The 18,631-nt window shown below is 40.7% G+C and overlaps 1 protein-coding gene across 1 annotated transcript in view; it reads left to right on the forward strand.

Annotated features, from left to right (window-relative positions):
- The window catches only part of LOC111651563 (uncharacterized), a 31,595-nt gene extending 13,169 nt beyond the window's left edge, over positions 1–18,426 (forward strand). Inside the window, exons 3-17 of the mRNA XM_023401537.2 lie at positions 4,485–4,540; positions 4,710–4,822; positions 5,526–5,600; positions 10,975–11,118; positions 11,443–11,520; positions 11,937–12,088; positions 12,261–12,315; positions 13,848–13,922; positions 14,110–14,218; positions 14,389–14,919; positions 15,496–15,906; positions 16,058–16,156; positions 16,260–16,384; positions 17,051–17,102; positions 17,217–18,426. Of these exons, the coding sequence (XP_023257305.1) occupies positions 4,485–4,540; positions 4,710–4,822; positions 5,526–5,600; positions 10,975–11,118; positions 11,443–11,520; positions 11,937–12,088; positions 12,261–12,315; positions 13,848–13,922; positions 14,110–14,218; positions 14,389–14,919; positions 15,496–15,906; positions 16,058–16,156; positions 16,260–16,384; positions 17,051–17,102; positions 17,217–17,353 (2,212 nt within the window). The 3' untranslated portion in view covers positions 17,354–18,426. The remainder of the gene's footprint in view (positions 1–4,484; positions 4,541–4,709; positions 4,823–5,525; positions 5,601–10,974; positions 11,119–11,442; positions 11,521–11,936; positions 12,089–12,260; positions 12,316–13,847; positions 13,923–14,109; positions 14,219–14,388; positions 14,920–15,495; positions 15,907–16,057; positions 16,157–16,259; positions 16,385–17,050; positions 17,103–17,216) is intronic.
- Positions 18,427–18,631: the final 205 nt, after the last annotated feature.

Here is an 18,631-nt window from a genome sequence, read left to right on the forward strand (position 1 = left end):
GGGGGGGGTGTGACTTTTTCAGCAGTTGAGTCTGGCTGGACTTGTTTTGCCCATGTTTGGCAAGAGGAAATGAGTGCTGTGTGCTGTGGGGACGTCTCTGAGCTCCCCACTCCAGCACAGACAGAGAGGTAGACAGGCTAAAAATAGCATTGGGAGCCCAGGTCAGCTTTGAGCCAGGAGTAAGAAGATTGGGGGAGGTGGGCAGATGTGCTTTAAAAAAACCTTCACTGGTAAAATCACCCGTCTTGACTAATGCCTTTCATGAGAGTTGGTGGGACTGCTGGGTATGTGTGTGCAGTAAGATGAGCAAGAGAAAAAAGGAGCGAAAGAATGATCTGATGGAGAGTTTAATCTGGGCAGTGAATCCCGGTGAGAGCTCCCAGCCTCTCATCCATTTTCCTCATATCTTTCTCTTCGTACGCAGTTTATCATATCGCAACAGCGTGCATAACCACAAGTCTCTCATATCTCCCCCGCTGGCAAAGATGGAGTGAATAAATGACCTATGAGACCACAAGATCTTACTGTCAGAGGGAAGCGCGGGGTAGGAAGTGTGGAGTCGAGGGAGAAAAGATGAGATGAGATATTGCTTCATGTTTGTGAAAGAAGTATGGCGTGCTACAGGATCTGAAGTAGCAGGGAAAGAAATGTGCTGTTATTGGAGATGGGGGTCAGAATAATGATTTAGAGTAGCAATGATGGTAAGATATCAACAAAATATATGGAGAGACTGGGGATGGTGAAGTGAACAAGGAAAATGAGAAATAGCAGCTGGTTCCAAGGCCCAAAATATATTCTCATAGGTTCATTCTGTTCATTTTGTATAACAATACACAAGAACAATGAAACGCATCCCCGGAGAGCATCAAAACAAAAAAAAAAAAATGGATGAAAGCACAAGGAAAGAAAAATCTCTCAAAGTCTTCCTAGACGTTACAACACAAGGGAAGTGTGTACACTGCATTCAAGCGCTCCCTGTGTATTACCACACTCAAATGGTTCAGAGTTTAGCCTGGTGTAGTGGAATGCTTGGATAAGTGAAAACAAGGCCTTCTCCAGCACCGCTCACCATCTGCTTCTGTTATGTTCATCTTGAAATGGTAGAGCGTAGCATGTTTGGAGGTATTACAGGGGCTCTGGTAGTCCAAAACAAACCACCCCTATTGATACTGGCTCAGGCTTACAGTATATTGTGTGTGCATGTGCTTATATGTGTGTGTGTGTGTGTGTGTGTGTGTGTTTATGTAGGTATGCCTTTGTCTTTGTATACTCTGAGATGAATGGCTGTTTATTTGTTTTAAAGCTGCTTTGAGAAGCTGGCTGTGGTTATGATGCGCAGATTTCATTTCTCATTGTTAATTACTTTTTAAAAAGTTGATGTTTCTGATTATGACGTCATTGTTTCTTCTTCTCTTTTGCTCCCCTTTTCATACCCCTCACACCCCTCACTGACCGGCCTCTTTCCCTATATTTCAGTCTTCTCTTCTCTTCTCTTCTCTTCTCTTCTCTTCTCTTCTTTTCTCTTCTCTTCTCTTCTCTTCTCCACCCTCTGCCCCTCCCTCTCTCAGAGCTGAGGTCATAGCTGGCTGGCTTCGGAGGTGGGCTGGAGTACAGACATAAGAGAGTCTGTTTTTCTCATTAGTCAGTGGAGCTCTCAAGAAACCTACATGTGTGAAGGGATCGGGGTCTATGTGCTCTGTTTGTTGGGGAAAATGTTACTACCACTGAAACTGCTGATGCTACTACAGCATTACAGTAACAAAGCTAATCAAGTGGTGAAGACAAAAAAGCAATATGTTGGGCACCATGGGTCAGCTACAGAAGAGACTCATTGTCTTGCTCGAGGACTCTTCAGCAGGATAAACACTTGTGATGTGAACTTGAACCTCCACCTTCTGTTTGGAGAGCTACACTCACTTCGCCACACTGCTGGCATATCCAGATAATCATTCAGTGGTTTACCACAGGTTTTGACATTAACCTCGTCTACAGTGTAGTAGAAGCTCTGCTTCGAAAACATGCATTATGCAGAACAGTGAACATTTGTAAACTGTATTGTGAAAGATATTCCTTTCATTTCATGTCAGCACCGAGGAAGTTTCACATAGTTTGACGTGTTCACTGAACCAAAGAAATGATAGCACATTTCATTTAAGTTGCAACCATGCAGTTAATCTTTTTGATAAAACTGTTTGAGGCGTGAGCAGTACCACAGAAAAGCAGACGAAGGTTCAAGACGGTAACTTGATCCCCTCAATAAACCTTATTGTGCCAGTGCATTTTAAAGATGCGTGTCCTTCCTCAAGGCAGACTACAGGAGAGAGAGGGAAATGCTTTAGCACAATAAAGGTTATTAAAGGGATGAGGTCTTCACCCTGTTTATACTTTCCTCGAAACGATTTTTTAGATTCTGACCATTTCATATTTTAGCTGCTTTTGTAATATCATTGCATTTGCAAACTCCTTGGCCTTGTTCGTATCCAAGACAGATTAAGTAAAGTCCTGGAGAGAAATATGTCTGAAAATAGGATCTTTGCAAACTCCATCTTAGTAAAAGCTCTGGCAGAACAAAGAGTCCCCCACAGCACAGTGTATCCTCATGTGCAAGCCTGTTCCCTGTGGGTGGAGAATTTGCACATGTAATTAAGACTCCTTCAGAGGCACAGCGACCTTTGACCTTGACTGCTTGTGAATGGTGACCTTTTAGAATTTCTTGAGGACCAAGGATCAGTAAATGTGGCTTGGTGTCTGAGCTCTGGATGCTGGTAAGACTAATGAGGGAGTGGAGTGTGTTGTTTCTATTGGTATTGCTCCTAGACTAATCCCTGACGAGATCTGTGCATGATCCGGGTGACACAAAGCTTAATGCTGGAGACCCCTGGATAATGTTTCCACGAGTTGCCTTATACTGCCACAAAATGTTATTTAAAAATGCTTGATAACATGATAGATACACTTGTCAGAATTATCAGCACAATGAAAAAAAATGAGAGAGCAGTGTCAGCCTTCGTCCTCACACATGCAGGGCCAGCTTGCAGCTTGCTCAATAGGGCGCACAATATGGTTATTGTCTCCTCAGCACACATCCCTCTCTCTCGCTTTCTCTCTCACACACACACACACACTGATTGACTTTTGTCACTCTTTGTTCTTTAGACAGACAGAGACTTGTTGTATCAGGAAAAAATAACAGAGTGATTCAGAGATGCTAACTGAGTTAGCTGGCCTGATGTCAGCCTGCACACAGCTGTGCTGTTGTTTTTACAGTACTTTTTGAATAGAAACAAATACAAGTTTTAAACTTTCTCTTTGTCTTTGTGTCTCACTCTCAGTGTCTCTCACACACTCCCTCCTCCCGACACACATCCACAAACACACACACACACACACACAGATCATTCACCTTTGGCCCGTTGTAATAGCTGCTCATGGCCTTATGCTCTTGCTACCCAGCTCCAGATGTTCTCAACACAACCCCAGGAGTCCTACAGAGAGAAATTTACACAGACACACAGTCAGACACAGACATGTGCACATACATGTGCACAAACACAGACATATACACACACACACACACACACACACACACACACACACAGTCTTAAAAAGCTTTGAAAATTCGTCTCTCTGCAGGCCACCTATTAAAGTCACTTAAACTCACACAAATTTACCCCCAGTTGTGTTTCAAACACACACAAGAAGCTTGTCATGTCAAATAGCACATGGGTATCACTTTGGATTCTGAACTAGCAGTATAGATAGCAGCTGACATATCATAGGAATCATTGCTTTTGATTAGAATCTCTTAAGAAGTCGTACTTTTCTGCAACAAAGCTAACATGTACACTGATATTTATCCATCTCAGAATAATAACTACCATAGTCTGTTCAGCATTGGTCTCATGAAAACACATCATAAGTTGTTGAGTTGCCACAGTGACCTGCAGTTTGACTGACTGAAGGGTGCGGTAGGACAGGTTTTCACCTGCAAAATGTCAAAAACCCTGTAGCTGTGAAGAGCAGTGGCTGCATTTATTTCACAAGCCATCAATCTATGAGGTCAACACTTTGAGTGAATGTTACTGTGCTGCTGAGTGCCTTCCTGTTTTACACATGTACTGTAAAGGCCTCTGTGTAACAAAGGCTGAAAGGGAGATAGAAAGGAAAAAGTGAACAAGTGTATGTGTCACAGATGCAGAATGCACAGAATTCATTTTTATTGGTGCATTGTAAAGTTGCTTTGCTTCCTGCAGGGAAGCTTGTTATGATTTAGACAAAGTATGTGCAGAAAACATCTGGCCATGAATGTGTGCGTGCCTGTGTGTGTGTCCCTTGTGCACAATGATAGACTGAACACATGGTGTGCCCAGCTGTCCCACATGTTCATGCTTGGATATGAATGTTTTGGATGTACCATTCCTCTTGGGCATACAGAAATCAAACAAGTAGTTGTTTGACCCATGTGTGTGTCTGTGCACCCACAGGGCATTATTCGCGTATGATGGAGTGACCAACAAGCTCAAACTGGCTGACTCAGGAGGTAAGATCGACTGTCGTGTTCTTCAGAAATGGAAATTTTGAATACCTGAGCGCCACAAAGAATGATGCTTGTCAGCTTCCTCACTTTGGCTTGAAAGGAATTGACATGTCTTCTTGCATTTAGTATCCTGTTTTTCTTTTGTCTCCCCCCCAACCGTCCTTTCTAACAGCGGGTGGTGTGGCAGAGCTGGCTGGGAAGTTTCACATATCCAAGCCGCAGTATGGATTGTGCAAAGTGGGAAGTGGGGAGACAGGAGGCCTCCGGATTGCTATGATCAGCTGGGTGAGTGGCAGACAGGCTCCTGGGGCTTAGCTCATGTAAGCTTGAGCCTATCATAACACACATACCAGCACAAATTACAGAAAAGCACATATATATATATACGCTTTGCACATACACACGCAGGCGCTCACAGATTCATTTAGTTACAGCAAAAGTCATTTAGCAGCTCCAAGATAATGGGTTTAACATCTTAAGTCACCACATACAGACAAATCTATGCACTTATTAACCTGTAAAATGCCTTGGAGAAAATCCTAAGATGCTTGGCTTATTCACATTCTATGGTTCTGTTTTGACACAGGCTTACTTGGCATCTGACATGTGGGAAAATGCTGAGAGAATGTGCTATTATGTAATTGTAGTAAAAGACATTTGTCAGACATTTGTGGGACACTTAAATGATTCAGAATGTTATTTTTACATAGAGTTGTAGCACTGTTTTAAACAGGCATCTTGCCACTGCCTGCGATTGGCTGAAACTGGCATAAAAATAAAGTACATAAACTCTCATTATCCATTTACATAGTGATTGACATAATATTCGAGCTTTCAGTTTCTTCCAGTTTTATGAAATGGAGATTAGTCTTTATGACATCATTGCATATCCTATTGTTCTTCAGCCTGTCTTCCTCCTCTTTTTTTAGCCTCTTCAGAGAGAGGTATGAAATGAATGTAAGTGTCTACATCCTGTGTTTGTCCGTAGGTCGGCCCAAATGTGGATGAATACCGCAGGACAGAATGTGCCAGCCACGTTCCAGCCGTCAAGAGCTTCTTCAAGGTGCAGTAGATCAAGATGTGCTTCATCACTTATCATTTACCTTTGGATCTGACTCGTACTAATGCTCACTTCATCCACTAGTTTGTTGTGTTTGTTTGAAGAAAAAGTTTTGACTTCTGTTCTGTTTTCCCTTGACTCTAGACTTTGTACTCTCAAAATCTATATTTACACACAGTAGTTTACTTTGTATTGTTTTGAGAGTTTCCTGTCCTCAGTCCACTTCCTGTTCTATTGGTGTGTTGGTCCTGCGTATGATTGGTCTATCTACCATGTCACTACCAAAGGGAGAGTTATGGGTTGAAAGCTCCATTGTTTGTGGTGTAACTTGTGGGCAGATTACAAACTCAAGTGGTGACAGGAGAGACAGGAAGCAGAGAATATAGAGCTTACACTCAGGTGCATGTGTATTTATAGGAGCAACTCCATCCATCCATGTGTTAGCTGCAAATTCTCCTCTATCAATGTGCCCCTCAAACAGTGTTTATTTAGTGTTTCAATCTAACTAGGAGAAGTTCCGCTGACCTCTAGGTTTACTAGTTTCCAAATAAAGGCATCACCCAGCCAACTGCAGAAGCATCTGGGGAATGTTTGTTGGTTTTTTTTTTTGTCTCTCTTTTTTAAACAGAAAATTTCGAGTCTGGAATTTTGTGAGCTGCTGTCTGTAAACCCCTTACCCCTCAGTGAGACTGTGTATGTGTGTGTTCGTGTGTGCATGTGTGATCACCCTTGGGCCTCCGTACATTTTCATGCGGGATTTCAAAATTGTAGAGAAATGATTTCATGGTCAGTATGGATGGGGGGTGGGGGTGGGGGTGAAGAAAATTGTTTCTCGCTCTTTGAATTGTGGGAGAACAGTGACCTCTAACCTCAGCAAACACACACATGTATACATTAAGGCCTGTGACATGACAATGCAAATAACCCCTCGTCACTGCTGCATCTGCTAACCCGCCTCTCTGTGACTATGAGAAAAAAGGGGAACAGGAATAACTGATTTTAAATTAAGATCAAAGTCTTGTTCTGATAGTTGTTATCTGAGCTGAAACTTAAGAACTTGCAAATTTAATTTTACATTACTCAGCAGAGCAAACTAAGATTTATTAGTTAAAGATGACTCAGACTGGAAGAGAACATACTGCATCACCTTAAACCACGGACATTATAGCCAAGCATATGGAATGCATTTGCAGAAATATCCTGACCCAAAGACTGTGGTGATGATACATAACTGTGTTATCTCGTCCTCAACTTTGCCAGCAGACGTGACGTTTTTCACACTCTGTTAAAGCCACGTTACTGCCTTTAATAGCCTTTCCCATCAAGTACATTTTTCATGAACAAAAAAGCTTCTTTTTTTTTTTTTTTTTTTACTTGCTTCATATGCTGACAAAGAATAACTAAAATATCAAGGGAAGCTTGTAAAACAGCTCAACTCTCTGCCTCATACCTCTGTCTGGGAAATCATCTGGGGTTGGTGTGTGATAAATTCTTGAAAAATGATTACGCACACTGGTTTGTTTTATAGTATATGTCAATGTTTGGTTTTTCCAGTAATGTGAAATTTCACAGCCACCCGGTAAAAATGAGTAGTCCCAGAAGTGACACTGTACACAGTTTCATATCATGTGTTTGTGTAGACCTCACAAGTATCTAATTTATCAAGAATTACAAGCATCAAATTGCTTCTATTTCAGACTCCAGATGTCGATTCTGCTTCTTATCCATGAAAAATTTGTGGCAACACACGGTTGATCAACCAATAAATAGTCAGTTAATTGATGAGTCTATCCTTGGAAAATGAATCAACAACATATTTTTCGGTTTAGACAGTTGACTGGACAAAACAATTTGTGATGGGGCATCAAGTGGCGCAGTTGGTTGAGCAGGCGCCCCATATGCAGAGGTTAAGGTCCTTGCTGCAGTTGGCCCCGGTTCGAATCCCGCATCGGATGGCCCTTTACTGCATGTTGTTCCCCCTCTCTCTGACTCCCCATTTGCTCTCTCTCTCTCCTGTACTATCAATAAAGGCATAAAAAGCCCCCAAAAATAATAAAAAAAAAAAAAACAATTTATGATGTCCCCTTGTGCTCTAGGAATTTGTCAAAGGCATATTTCAATATTTTCTTACGTTTATTACATATTACATATTGCTTTACGAATTTTTTAGCTGCAGTGGTGCCTAAGAAAGCATCTCTATGAATGAATTTAGTCTCTCAGCACTAGTTGAAGGATATTTTTAGGGTAAAGGAGATTAAAATAGTGGGGTTGTAGATTGTTGCCAATATTATCACTATTGTCCACATTTAGCAGACAATAAACAGATCCGCAGCCTTTTATAAATCTGATCTCTTGAACTCATGATGCCGGGGTAACAAAACTACAGAGATAATCTACATACATACATTGACTGATGATGAAGAACTGGGGGCTCAGTTTGTTTGTTGTCTTACAATCTTGGCTTTTGTTGCCTTGGATACAGTTAGTAAAACTTTCCCTTGGCACTTTTTATTTGTTTGCTTTTGTTATTTGTTTCTTTCCTCCCTTCTTTCTTTCCCTCTTTTTTTTTTGTTTGTCTCTCTCTTCTGGCTTGCTATGCTGCATGTCCCAGCTGGAAGTGAGGGGGTTTTGTCAAGGCGAGTCTGCAACAGCAGATTTGGGTGTGTTACATAGTACACTCTAGTGTGGCATTAAGTTATGAAAACTAAAATATGAATAGGGTGCAGATGTTTCCATTGTTCTACATCGCCATTGAAATAATAGCATAGTAAAGTAGAGTTAGACCAGCTATGTGTGTGTGTGTGTGTGTGTGTGTGTGTGTGTGTTTGTGTATGTATGGGCATTAGATGTTAGATACTGTTACTGTGAGCTATGCATTGTAGGAGACGTGAAATTGGACATGAGAGGATCTGATAAAGAGTAGGCAGATATGAGATAGTAGGCAGTAGAACTGGAGATAAATACACAAAATAAGTTTTGATAATAAAATCCATCTTCAGTCAATCAAATGTACGAAAAGTTTAATCTTATTTGACCACATGACTGCTTGGCACAAAGTTTTTAGGGTGTGGCAGGAGATTTGAATTGCAACAAAGAACAGTAGTTCTATTGTAAATAAGGACTAAAGCAACACATTTGGGTCAGGGCACTAAACCCTGAAGCACTTTGAATCATTCACATCTGTCATCTCGCCCTTACACACACTTCAGAACAGACTCTTTGGTTCATGTCAACCACCATAAGCCCTTTATACTGTATGTCTTATTTCAGCCAAGGAGCTCTCATTACAAAAGCAAATGTCATGACTTCTTAGGAGCATAATATGTGATAAATAGAACAAGAATATGGTGGGGTGTTTTTTTTGTATTTTGGTTTACAGTAAAAGGAAAGTAAAATCTCTAACAAAGTTAGGAAAAACAAAACTAAAAGTCAGAATTCTACATGCAAATAATGATATTTACCATAAGTATCCCATCTATCAAACCTTAATGGGGGGCACATTAGTATCCCCACATCCACCTACTGCCTCTCACAGTCTGAACAACTCCTTTTCCTCCCAGAGAGTTTATATCCTTACACCCGTAGTGAGTTTTCTTGCCAAGGTCATCAATGCCACAGATCCTAAAAAGATTGCGAATGCCTCCTATTTGAACACTATTTTGCGATTTTCCCATGAAAATATCTAGAGATAGAGCGTAGATAGGGGTGATGATGACAACTTTGTTTAACTAGAGCTGTTTACTATTGGAGATAATAACGGGATAGCAGTGCTATGAGCTCAAATAGAAAGAAAGCTTTCTGTTTGGCACTTGTGAAATCATTACATTGCTGCGAAACATGGGCCTAAAACTGCGTGAAAAGAAGAGGGAAGAGAATATTTAGGGCAAGGTGGCAGACTGAAGTGAGGGGAGGGGCTTCATTTAATCTCAAACATTTAGGATTTACATTTAAAAAAAAAAAAAAAAGGTTTCGTTTTGAAATGAGAAACCCCCAAGCATTTGAAAGCTGTCGAATGACTCCCAGCCATGATATGCTGTGAAAAGGTTTATGAAAAATGTATGAAAATAATAAGAGGTGTAAAATTATGTAAAGTATGTAAGGAAGAAAATATAGACACACGGACAAACATTTCTTTTTTTAAGAGCAAACTGTTCTGATATTGCAAGTTTGTCAATCTGCTAGTCATCCGCATACAGCTGTCTGAACTGTGCATGTTTGATAAAACCCATTTGCCCTGCTTTTATTAGAACCAGTCTGCATTTATTTTGCATATGAGCGATGCTGTTACTAACCCTAGTTTATGTACCTCCTCTACTTAATGAATCACAGTACATTAGGATGCAGGATTGGTGTCAGAACACTAGTAACAGTGATTTTCTGCACTTGCACTTGGCGAAACTGAACAGTGCACTATGCTATGGATTGTTGTTTCCGTGATTTTCCCTGGCAGCACTGTGGACTGCTTGTCTGGTCTCTCTCTGTGTGTGTCTCTGTGTGTGTCTCTGTGTGTGTCTCTCTGTGTGTTTGTGTGTGTGTGTGTGTGTGTGTGTGTGTGCAGTTGGCAGCCAGAGTGATATGGATTATACACTGTACTGACATGTATTATAGGGCACATTGAATGCTCTGTTCAGTGTCAGTGTCAGTGTTGTCACTCAGATAAAGCTGTGGTTTCCTGTTGGAGGCTGACAGACCTGGCCCTCCATCAACAAGCCTGGACTCACTCTCCATGGAAATTATTCTGAGGTCCTGGTCGCATACAAATGCCTGTGTACATACACGGACATGAGCCCATGCCCATCTGTGCTATAGAAAAAGCATCAGTGGAACACGATATTTTGTTCTGTGATTGAGAGATATTACCTGTCAATAGTCTTTTGTTCATATCTCTCCCTTGCTTGACTTCCAGGTATTGAGCAAGTGTTGCATATGAGGTCTGTTCTCGTTTTCTACCCTTTTTTGCAAACACACATGGTTTCACGCCCTCTTTTTCTCACTGTCGCTGTTTCAACCCCAACTTTTCATTTTTTCCCATCTCCCCCTCTGCTCTCCCTAACCATCCAAACCAATGCATTCCTGTCCTTACACTAAAGCCAGGGAGTGTTTTCATTCTCTCACAATCCTTATAAGTGAAGCCGTTGCACAACTGTTTGGCTCCAAGTTTGCATAACTCCAAGTCAGACCAAGAGAAAACCACCTGAGGGACTGTGTGTGCTTGTGTATGGATTTCTAGCCTTCGTGTGTGTGTGTGTGTGTGTGTGTGTGTGTGTGTTTGTGTGCGTGTGGCTGCAGTACAGTATGTGAGGGTGGATTAAATTCACATCTGTCTTAGTCTGTTTGCCATGTCATCTCTTTTCATTATATGTCCTCCTTGTTACAGGAAGCACATGTGTTCATTAGTGCAGAGAAGGCGGAGGATGTGACAGAGGAGAAGATAAGAGCAGAGCTCAGCAAGGCCCATGCCCATGCTCCTGCACAGTGGGTGAGGAGGAGCTCCAGGTCTGCTGACAAGGAGGAGTTAGTGGTGAGTCTCCTGCAATACCTCCTCAGTCCATCAGATGGAGGCAGAGACTTGCATAAGCACCTTGTGACACTAGTTAAGGTGGAAACTCAGCATTGCAGGTTACCTCTGCAGGGGCTTCAGGGTTTTACTTTTGATGCCAGTATGTTTATTCAGACATGCTTGTGTAAATAATGAAAATAAAATGGCATTTGAGAGGGTTTTAAACATAGTTATTGAAAATGATACAGTATAATACAGTGACCTGAAAATGCCCCTGTATACATCAGTGGGAAGTTTAAGAAATTTGTGGCTCTGTATTCACTGTTCCTTTGTTTTTTCTTATAGGGGACAAACTACAGAAAAACCAATGCTGCAATGGAGATGAGACGAATTAACAGAGACTCCTTCTGGGCACGTGCAGAGGTATGCTAATGTAGCATTTAATATACATAATTTAATATCCTATAGCTGTGTGATTACTGCCATTTACATTTGGAAAGTGACTTGAAGAGGGATATTTTTATGCCTCCCCGCCGGTGCCAGCTGCAACTGGATGTATTACGATGAATTATTCTTGAGGGAATATCTTCAAATTTGGTACAAACGTTCACTTGGACTCAAGAATGAATTAAAAAGATTTTGATGGTGAAAGGTCAAAGTCACTGTGACTGAAACGTGTTTTTGGCCATAACTCAATTATTCATATGCTAATTATGACACAGTCTAAACACAAATGTCTAACAGGATAAAATTGTGAGGTGTTAATTGTAGGTTTTATTTGAAAATGAAATGAAAGTACAATATACTGTTGTCTCACATTGTTACCCTTTGCGTGTCAGCGTGAAGAGGAAGAAAGGAAAGATGAGGAGAGGAGACGAGCAGCAGAGGAGAGACGGCGCCTTGAAAGAGAAAGAATTATGAAGGAAAGAAGGGACGCAGAAGAGAGAGACAGAAAGATGAACGAAAAACTACAGATGATTGAGGAGCAGAGGTTGGAACAATGTCTGCTTCCTGTCAGTAGTGCCCTCTAGTGGCTGTATTTTTCTATGGCCTGGAACAACAAAGTTCATGGAGGTCCACAATAAATGCACTGAACTTTTGACAATGATTTTTGGATAACAATAATAAAATTGAGCTATTTCATTTGCTTTTCTGTTTCACAGAAGAAAACAGGCAGAACAAGAAGAAGAGCTGCGCAGAAAGGAGAAAGTAAAATGGGTGAGTGACAAGAATTTCATATCTTTTGCATATAAAATGATGAAAAGTCCCTCTGGCAAAAGCAAACCATGTTTTTGTGGGTTTTAACTGGATGTTAACTAGCACCAAACGCTATGAACAGATTATTCCATTACTCCAGTACATGCAAACTTACACTGGCTGCCTGTTACATTCTGCATTGATTTTAAAACTCTACTTATCAACTTTATAGCATTAAATGGCCTTGCTCCAAATTACATCAAGTACCTATTAATCCCCTCTCTGCCTGGGCATTCACTTAGTTCAGTGGATGGAGCGCTGTTGGTTATTCCGGGGTCTTGGCTAGTGACTAAGGCTGTGGAACAGTCTACCTATCGATATCTGACAGGCAGCATCATTAATGTCTTTTAAAACTCTTCTTAAAACATGCTTTTATCGGAAAGCTTTCATGAGTGTTGTATATGTTGTTATTATGTGCTTCATTTTCCCACTATGGACAATTTATATATTCATATAACTTCATTTCTTTGTTTTTTTTGTTTGTAATTCTTGTTTTTTAATACCCCCTTTTCTTTTTTGTTAAGCACTTTGTAACTTTGTTAAAAGTTCTAAATAAATAAAGTCTATTATTTGGCTTGTGGCTTTGGAGTTGGGTCAGACAGGCTTGAACTCATTTACCCCCATGAAAGAACTGGATTGACTGTGGGGTGTGTGAGGTCTGACTCTAAATCTTTAATTGTCTCAGAGGACACTATAGCTGACCCTTTGATCCATGTGTCTGCCACAACATCTGCTGATGTGCAGAGACTAATAGATTGCCTGCTGCGTGAACAAAGACAACAGTGGATTGATTTAAATTTACAGGGTAAAGTGGGTTGTATACCCACTGCTGATAATTCAGCTTATAAGAATATAACTAACACAACTGATAAGTCCTTCATCATTTTAGAGCCGAGCAAATGAAACTGTCACTGAATCCTTGTCACACACTATGAATAGTCGCTATGCATATAAATCACAACACATAAAATAGCAACACGCGACAGACTTCTTTACATTTAGCATACAATTATACAGTGTGCTGAATGTACAAACACTTGTATGCATAGGTTGTGCATGCTTGTGCATACCATGTGTGAAATACCAGGTGTTATTGTAGAGTAAGAGAAAAATCTCTGCTTTGGAGGTGGGCTGTATGTACGATCGTGGTTTGGAGGAGGTGTTCCTCACTAGGGTTACAAAAGTAGCTCTGGCCTTTACTCGAGGCTGTCTCAGAGCTTGGATATGAGTGCACACAGCTTACAGTATGTCTAAATTTTGTTGTGTTGATGTCAGGGATGCCTAAGGGAAAAGCTTAGTTTAGTTCAGTGGGCACTGATTTCTGTACTATAAGAAGGGTTTAACGTCAAAACACTCACATTTCTCACTGTTTCACTCAGGTTTTGTTTTCTCAGCTATGTCAAACAATTCTATTTTAAATGAAGAGATTAAAAGCAATAAAATGCGCGTGTGAATGTGTACATATGATTGCTGCTGTGTTTCTGCACTGACAGGAGCAGCAGCAGAGGGAGCATGAGGATGATATGAGGGCTCGTCTTAGAAGGAGCGAGTCCATAGAGAAAGCAGCAGTAAGTGAATTCTTAGACTACTATAAACCTACAGCTAACATCACTGGATATTACTTTAAATTTGCACTTCGTCAAAGACCTGAATGGGCCACACATTCGCCATTAGAGTGCTGGATTTTCATGAAGTCTGTTGAATAATTTAAGTGTCCTGCTTACATTGACTTATTGTACATAAATGGATCTGTAGGAGGCAGCAGCATTAGTGTCCCAACGATCCATGAACCCGAGGGAGTTCTTCAGGCAGCTGTCTTCGTCATCATCACAAAGTCCCACCAGCCCTGGATCCTCCCGCACTGGTATGTGGGCGTGTGTGAGCTTAAACAGGCAGTAATGCCACCACTCGAACATCTAGATGAGTTTTTATGGAAACTCAAGGATCAGCCCCAGATTACAATGCAATTTTTGATATACAATATGTATTCTCTCAGTGTCTGAACTACTGGCAAACTGTTTTCTTTCTCTCCAGGCAAACCATTCAGACGATACCAGCGCAGCCTGACAGACACAGCTTTTATCTTCTCAAAGGCAGAAGAGAGCAGGGCGTCCTCCCCTCGCAGTTCTCCACTGGTCTCCCCCTTCTCCCGGCTTCCTCCCTCACCCATCTACCGTGCCATGTCTCCCCCCACGAGCCCTGATTTCCGCCCTGTCACCTCTCCACAAAGGCCCAGAGCACCCATATCGCCGCCCACATCACCTCTTCATCCTGCTCCTCCAATTTCAGCCCTGCCCAGTGTTCCGCCGACTAACAGCCAAGCTCAGGCTGTTGATGAGCCCAAACCTCCATCACCTACAGAACCTTCAGCGCCTCCGGCCTCACCTAGCCTCTTGGCTTTCTTGTCCCCCAGTTTAGTACAGAACAACTCCTCTCAGTCACACCCAGAGGCCCCACCCCCAAATACCCCGACCCAGCCAGAGCACTCAGCTTTCTGCTTTGAGCCTGGTCTACCTCTACAGGCTCCAACTGCACCGCTTCCTGAGAGACCACAGCCAAATACAGGTAGGGTGGAACATGACGCATTGAAGTATTATTTTGGGATCTGATTATATAATGTCATTATTTGTCTTTTTTTTTTTTTTAAACTAATCTGTGGAGTTTTATCACAAAAACAACAAAATGCCCATTCAGGGTGAATCAGTGTTAAAGGGAGTATATTACTCTGCTTATTTCTCATTTGTTTGCCAAAGACATTAATCATTTGACATTAAATAATGGTTGTTAAAAATTTTTATTACAGGCTAAAATGACTTAGATGCTTTTGCCAAAAACTACTCCACATACTCCAGACTGTCTAAAGCAGCCAAGACATATGAATCAGAGGCCTGTTATACAGAAATGACAGAGCTCAGAATAATTTTACAGTCCAGTCACAATTAAATATTCCTAAAATAACCACATATACTCTTAGCAATGCCAAGCTCAAGTGAAATGTGCACCCAGACAACCTGGCTTTCTTTGTAGTTCAGTTTTTCTACCACAGACATACAAAACCTTCTTAAGTACTTTTACAACATGTAAACTTATCAAATGTACTGTAGTTTTGTTTCATTAATGATATAAATTTCCAATCTACAGACCTCAACACAGCCACTCACGTGCACACTGAGCTGGTCTCAGACATTAGCTACAAAGTACAGGCTGTACTGGTGGAGGAGGACGAGGAAGAGGATGTAGAAGAGCACGAGGAAGATAAGGGGGTAACACAACCAGAGTCATGTGCTGTTACCACAGAACCAGTCCAGACTGAGGCAGAGGAGCAAGAGCAAGAGGAGGAGGGAGAGGAGAAGCAGGAGGAAGAAAAGGAGGAAGAGGAGGAGGGTTTAAAACAGGAAGCTGAGCCTGCATCACAGGAGGAGCCAGTGGAGGTGGTGCAGGAGGAAGATGAGTCAAAGACAGATGGAGAAGAGAATGACCAATCAGAAGACAGCCAGGGCGCTGCTGAGCCTGCTGAGCCTTCAGAGAAAGAAGAAGAGTCAGCAGTCATAGGTAGCCCTCGTGTTCTTGTATGCTGTCATTTTGTCTTGTTTAACATTTTATAAGGAATATTATTACTGTACTGTAGCTGTCTAAAAATGTAACTGGCATTTGATAAAATGGTACACGATGACAAAAGACTACAACATGATCATTATTTCAGATGCCGAGCCAGTTTTTCAAGAAATCAAACACGAGGCCGTTATCCCGTCAACCAATGGGATTACGAATGGAGAGGACACACAGGAACAGAATGGCATAGGTTTGGCAAGAATTCAGTAACAATATTGTAACACATTCAGACATTCGTTCTCTGTGCTGCTTGGACTGTGTTGATGAATGCTTTTTACTCTTGTCTTCCTCAGAGCGATCTTTGAGTCCGTCTGACACAGAGCTCAGCTCACCGGAGCTGGCTGTGTGCTATGATTTTCAGGAGGAGGATGACGTCACAGAGGATAAGGAACAGGAGATCTCAGAAAACGGACAAGAGGTACTGCCTCCACAAAAACACAAACTGTACTAGTACAGTGTCTTGCACTAATTTGTCTAATCTGTTGTTCTTTAAAAAAAAAATGTATTGTAGACTGTATGGTTCCTTCCTCACTGGTGAGGAATATTTTAAATAATTATATATAAATAAATATGATTTATTTTTAATAAATCCCCCAATAAGGCAAAAAAAACAACAATTTTATTAGTCAGTCAGTACTCTCTGACGGCCCTACACTGTCTGTGGAGCTCAGCCCCAAAACCATTGGTTCCTAATAAATATGTAGATCTTTGAAATTGGGTCACAAACATATAGTTTCATGTTTTAAAAAAAATCAGTTGTCAGTCTAAAGGCATTATTTTCACTATTATTTCGTTAATAGTTTTTGGACAACTACTGAGCTTTATTCCACAGAGAAAAGAGATACATCTGTCTTTGGCTACACAGATAAATTCTTTGATAGTTCGGGAGAGCCTCCTTGTGGGATTGTTGACAATAAGACAAACATAGAATAGTGTCTAATCTTTTAGATTAAAGTTCATATGAAGAAAGTTTCCATGAAAATGGTTTTGTTTTCCTTGATTCTGTCATGAGAATTTTTGTTAAACAGGACATGTATTTGATGATTACAGCCTTTCTTTGAATCCATTTTCCCCTCCACCTCAGGTTTTAGCTGAGCGACAAATGTGCGTCCGAGCTCTGTATGACTACCAAGCAGGTAAATTGCCATTTAGAGGATAATCGCCACGCATGTTCACATAAAGTGCCTCCACTTTATGTAATTACACTGTGATTAGCGGGTCTTCACCATGTTATCTTGCGGTTCCCACAGAGGACGAATCTGAGATCTCCTTTGAACCCGGTGACATCATCAGAGACGTGGAAACGGTGGACAAAGCCTGGTGGAGGGGTTGGAGCAAAGATGGCCGTCAAGGCCTGTTCCCTGCCAATTATGTGGAGACCATATAGAGAGACAGACATAGAAACACTAGCGCACATACACACACAGGCACACACACAAACACACATACACACACAAGAGACATACACTAGCACACACACTCAGGGACACCATCTCCCCTTACGTTAATGCATGTTTTTACCTTAATCCTCCCACTGAATCTTTGTACTCTCTATTTTGTAGAAAGGATAAAGAAAAAAATGTGACTCTCTGTTTTGATGTTTTTGAAGAAAACAAAATATTCTCACAAGTATGCAGAAATTACCCAGCCTCATTTTCTTGGATAAAATAGCAAAGACCTTTTTCCTGGACCAAAATAACTTATTTCCTTTTGAGATACAGTAGGAATGTTGGTGGGAGGGATCAGATCATGATGACAAATGATCACAAACTTGCTTTTCTTGTAAGAAACACAAACAGATTTTTATAGTGTATAGTCCTCTTTTTGATCCACACATATAACAAGCATTCCATTCTGCTCACCGTTTGCTTTGTGTGTTACATTGCTAAAAAAAATAATTTACTGCTCTTGACTGGTATACTGCTATATAATCAAGATTCATGTATCAGACATCATCTTATAATCATCTTCCTGTTTTTTCTGAGTTGTTCTGTAGCTGTGTATTTGTTACTGACAGTCTCACAGCACATTTTAATTACCCAAACCAGAACAGCAGCATAACTAAAGATAAACAAGCAAAGGAAAAAGGCATTGCATTGATACCTGTATTTCTCTATCATTATCACTCTTTGGATGGGCTGTAGCCTATTTTGTTCATATGGTGACAAATCTCCATAGATTTTTTTGACTCTGTCTCATCTTAATTTTTCCTAGATTTGAAGAAATTAAAACACTGTGTCGACACACAGATGATACAAATTTTTTTTTTTTAAGTTTTAATCTTCTGTAATGTCTTAATTCTCTACGCTGTATATAAGAATGTATAAAAAAAAAAAGTCAAAGATTTTCTCTTTTTCTATACTTGGCTTGTATGTTTGTATGTTGTATGCTTGTTTGATGGTATATATGTTCTTTGTATTTACTCCAAACTTACAAATATATAGCTTCTACAAACTCGAACTGCCTCAAAATGTTTGTCTCCTGCTTTATTTCTCCACATTATTTCAAATATTCATTTATAGTGTAAATATTTTATGTTAATGGGTGCAGTGTTCTGCTTGTTTGAAACATCGGGAAAAATAGGTGTTTTCTTTCTTTTAAGAATGACGCTGTTTCTGAATAACAACAAATACATTTTGCAGGAATTATACGTTGTGCAAAATAA

The sequence above is a fragment of the Seriola lalandi genome, unplaced genomic scaffold (assembly GCF_002814215.2).
Source record: "Seriola lalandi dorsalis isolate HSWRI2012SDOR001 ecotype SW California unplaced genomic scaffold, Sedor1 jcf7180002053690, whole genome shotgun sequence".
Taxonomy (NCBI): Eukaryota; Metazoa; Chordata; class Actinopteri; order Carangiformes; family Carangidae; genus Seriola; species Seriola lalandi.